Source organism: Myotis davidii, unplaced genomic scaffold (genome assembly GCF_000327345.1).
Source record: "Myotis davidii unplaced genomic scaffold, ASM32734v1 scaffold478, whole genome shotgun sequence".
Classification (NCBI taxonomy): Eukaryota; Metazoa; Chordata; class Mammalia; order Chiroptera; family Vespertilionidae; genus Myotis; species Myotis davidii.
The window spans coordinates 3,891,553-3,896,011 of NW_006289570.1; the positions used below are offsets into that span (position 1 = coordinate 3,891,553).

The 4,459-nt window shown below is 59.2% G+C and overlaps 1 protein-coding gene across 1 annotated transcript in view; it reads left to right on the plus strand.

Annotated features, from left to right (window-relative positions):
* Positions 1 to 4,459, plus strand: part of NF2 (neurofibromin 2 (merlin)) — a 56,998-nt gene that overhangs the window by 47,988 nt on the left and 4,551 nt on the right. The window contains exons 12-14 of the mRNA XM_006762062.2: positions 1,881 to 2,003; positions 2,912 to 3,129; positions 4,347 to 4,452. Coding sequence (XP_006762125.1) covers positions 1,881 to 2,003; positions 2,912 to 3,129; positions 4,347 to 4,452 — 447 coding nt within the window. The remainder of the gene's footprint in view (positions 1 to 1,880; positions 2,004 to 2,911; positions 3,130 to 4,346; positions 4,453 to 4,459) is intronic.

Sequence of the window (4,459 nt, forward strand, 5' to 3'; positions counted from 1 at the left end):
TTCCCAGGTGGCGGGCCATCCATGTGCCCCGTGGGATGCTTTGGGGAGGCGGGGGGCAGGTGGAATTGGGTTTTTGTTGGACAAAGAGAGACTCCTGAGCCAGCACAGGGTCCTAGTGGGAACCTTCAGAAGAAAGGTGACCTCTGGCCCCTTTGTCAGCAGAAGTGAGAGATCTGAGAAGGACAAGGCGCGGACAGGGCCTCTGGGCTGTGGCAGAGAATAGCATGGACACCCCCCTGAACCTCCCCTGCCTGTAGGACGGCAGGGGCACATCCCCGGCATCCGGCAACTGCGGGTCGGAGGCTCTAGGGCCCCTGGGTGGACAATGACCTCGGAGCCGGCTGGGAAATTTGGTGTGTGAGGCGAGCGAGTGACCGGACTCGCAGACCTCCGTGTGGTCCTCTGTCACGTGGAGCTAATGGGACTCCTCGCCTGTCTCAGACCAAAGGACACGGCGAAACCGAAAGTCTGTATCGCTGGAACCACTTTGCAGAGGGAGGCCCCTCATTATGGGGGTGGAGACCTCAGGGAAGGTGCCGGGCTGGGAATGGAAGGGGCCGGGCCAGGCTTTCCTCAAGTGGAGGGTAATGGACATGCAGTTACCCGCCTAATGGAAGTCGTGATCTGCTGGAATTAGAGCACAAATTGGCCAGGCTTTTCATGGCCCTGTAAGAGGAAAATTGGAGAAGAGTTGGCAGTATTTTATTGCTTGTCTTTGCATTATTCCTTCGAGGTGCGATGCATTTTTTTTTTTTTTTTGGTTTAGTATTTAGAAAAAGCAGCGCTCTTAGGAATCTTGCATTTGAGAGACGCTTGAAACGAGAAGTAATTAAATGTTGCTTTAATTATGAAAGGAAATAAAATAGTGCCGTGGTCACTTCCGGCCGCTGCCTCCTGAATTCAGTGCGTTCCCTGCCGCAGGCGCGCGGCGCACAGTGCTGGTCCGGCGTTTGTTCGCCTGATTAAGCTCGGCATGTGGCCCAATTCATACCGCGGTGCAGGAGGCGAGGGCTGCAGGAGGCGAGGGCGGCGGCGGTGCTGGTGCCTGTAAGGACGAGTGCTGTGCTCCCGCCTAGCTCCTCCCAGCACAGGCCTGGCTCAGGAGGTGCCTTAGCGGGGGGCTGCGAGGGCTGTGCCGTGGCTGCCGCAGCTCCCCCTGTGAAATACAACGTGTGAGCTATTGATGCATCGCGCAGAACGGTTCCATCTTCTCCGGGGTCCGAGGCGAGAGCGGAGCCATTGGTGATGAAATTAGAGGTGTGGGAGGGGGTCTGTGTCGATAAGCAATAGTGAGGTGGCTCATCGACCAGATGAGAGAGCCGCCCGTTTCGGGGGCTCCGTCTCAGGGACAAGGAACCTGCATTGCGTCCCACCAGCCGCAGGGCGCGGTGTGTGAGAGTGCCTCCTCCCACCCAGGTAGACACCTGCCGTGGCTTTTGGTTGGTAGTTTCCTTTTTTTTTTTTAATATATGTTTTTATTGATTTTAGAGAGGAAGGGAGAGGGAGAGAGACAGAAACATCAGTGATGAAAGGGAGACATTGATCGGCTGCCTCCTGCACTCCCCGCACTGGAGATCGAGCCCGCAACCCGGGGATGTGACCTGACCGGGAATCGAACCCCGACCTCCTGGTTCATCTGTTGACGCTCAACCACTGAGCCATGCGGGCCAGACTGTTGTTGGTTTCTTTCCCCCAAGAGCGTAGTTTGCACCCCTGCAGCTGGCTTAGAAGGACAGAGGGTGGTGGGTGACGAGAGTGGCACTGGCTACCAGTGCAAAAGTGTCCCCCCAGCGGGGACTCTGCACATCGGGCACCCTTGGGTTCCCGTGGCAACGCCGGTCGTGAGCCCATGACTCAGTGGCTGCTCTCGTCCCCCCCAGATGGAGCGGCAGCGCCTCGCCCGGGAGAAGCAGATGCGAGAGGAGGCCGAGCGCACGAGGGACGAGCTGGAGAGGAGGCTGCTGCAGATGAAAGAAGAAGCGACCATGGCCAACGAGGCGCTGGTGATTCCCGAGGGGGAGGGGGGTTGGCGGGGGAGGGGGGTGTCTGGGTCCCAGGAGGTTGCACGGAGTTCCGCTCTCTTTGCTGGAGTTAGACCTCCCGGGCACCACAGACGAGAAACATCTGCAGTGACATTTCAGCTTCAAAAAAAAAAAAAAAAAAAAATCAGTGCCTTTTCCTTTCTGTGGTGCTGGCAGAGGCGGGTTCAGGTGGTATCTTTGTTGCTGAAAGTATTACAGATGTTCGCAACCCGGACATCTGTCTGTTTGCTTGTCCCATTGACCCCCTGCACCCCGCCCCCGCCCCTCCCAGGCCTTCACCACTCTGTTGTCTGTGTCTGGGGGCTGTGCATAGATGCAGATAAGTTCCCCGGTTCGTGGGGTACCTTTAAAGCGGGGCTCAGCTTCGGCACGGCCGACCCTGGGGCCAGGTCGTCCTTGGTGGGGTCTGCCCTGTCACTGAAGGGCGTTTAGTGGTGCCCCTGGCCTTGATCCATCCGATGCTGGTTGCACCCTCTTACCCCGCATTTGAGACAATCGAAAAGGTCTCCAGACATTGTTAGGTGTCCCCCCGCGGGCAGAGTCTCCCCTGATTTGGAGCTGCTTTAACGGGAAAGGAGAATGGGGTGAAGTTGGTTTCCCCACCCTCCTCCAGCCTCTCTTCCATGGGGACTCGCCGTCAGGTGCCTCCGTGTTGCTCCCACGGGTGGGACCCGACAGGCCCTTCTGAGACGAGGAGGGTGTGGCTTGCCGTCCGTCGCCAGGATGTCGTCCGAGGGGACACTCGGTGGCAGGGCCGCAAGGAGTCCGAGACCCGGGCTCTTGCCGACCCGAGGGCCCGGGCTCCGATCTCGTGGGAGAACAGTCAGGGGGTCCCCGCCGGCTCCCGCTCACGGCGCCCTCCTCTCCAGATGCGGTCGGAGGAGACGGCCGACCTGCTGGCGGAAAAGGCCCAAATCACCGAGGAGGAGGCGAAGCTCCTGGCGCAGAAGGCTGCGGAGGCCGAGCAGGAGATGCAGCGCATCAAGGCCACGGCCATCCGGACGGAGGAGGAGAAGCGCGTGATGGAGCAGAAGGTGCTGGAGGCCGAGGTGCTGGCGCTGAAGATGGCCGAGGAGTCCGAGAGGAGGTCAGAGGCGGGGGGGCCCGGGCACTGGGGCCCAGGCGGGGGGCTGCCCTGCGCTGAGGCAGAGCTGACCGCAGCTGTCCTCAGGCTGCTTCTCTGTCCGGGGCGGGGACGGGCTCCTTTGGGGCCAGGCCGGTGCTGCCGGAGCTCCCGGAAGGGACACGGGCACACAGCTCCCTCGTTGAGTGACGTCTGTCACGCGTGTGCCTTTGTGAGGAGCCCGGTCCCTCGGATATCGTGTTTGCAGGGAAACCGTCGAGCGCATCCCAGACTTGCTTTAGCTGAGGAGACGTGAAGAGGCTCTTCTTACATTTAAAAAATGTGTGTTTTTTTAAAAAGTATGTGTGTGTATGTATATATATATATATATATTTATATATATATATATAAACACACACACTCACACACACATATATATATATATATATTTAAGTTTTTCATAACAATACAAAATAGTACTGATGGATCAGCTGCCTCAGGCCCCCCAGTGGGGATGCACCCTGCAACCCGGGCGTGTGCCCTTGACCGGGAATCGAACCGTGACCTCCTGGTTCCGAGGTCGACGCTCAGCCACTGAGCCACGCCGGCCGGGCCCTCTCCACGTTTTGCATGTTGGTCTGGGACGACGGTTCCTTGTTTTCTGCCCTGTCCTGGGCCCCTCCCCCGTGTCTGGGTCGCCTCCCCCTGCGTGATGCATGCTGGGCTGGATCCTGTGTCCTGCAGGACAAGGACCGGCACCGAAGTGTGAGGCCCTCAGCGGTGGTGCCTGAGGAGGTGGGCCCTCGGCCTGCAGATGAGTTCCAGGGGGACGGGGGTCGGGGGCGGCTGAGAAGAGTCCGTTCTTCCACCTCCAGAGGATCACAGAGAATCCACTGGATTCTCTCTGTGCTCATCCCACTCTCCCCCGGAGACAACGCAGACAATGTTCCCCATCTCTCCTCCTCCTCCACCAATTGCACGGGTTCGTACCCGACTCCTCCCCCCACGGCTTCCCCGCTCGCCCCGCGTAGATTCACCCGTTGAAGTAAACAGCACCCGGGAATGTGTCCTGGGCTTGGAAGTTCGGGATTCATGTCAGTGTCCCCCCGACCCTCCTCCTTGTTTGTCTGATCCGGTGCCATCCTCGGGATTAGCCCCGGTCCCTCCTCTCCAGGGGAAACGGGGAAAGGGACCCATTTCCTCACCTTCTGTGGGGGTGACGGCTCCTCCTTCCCTTCCAGGGCCAAGGAGGCCGATCAGCTGAAGCAGGACCTGCAGGAAGCCCGCGAGGCAGAGCGAAGAGCCAAGCAAAAGCTTCTGGAAATCACCACCAAGCCCACCCACCCCGTGAGCC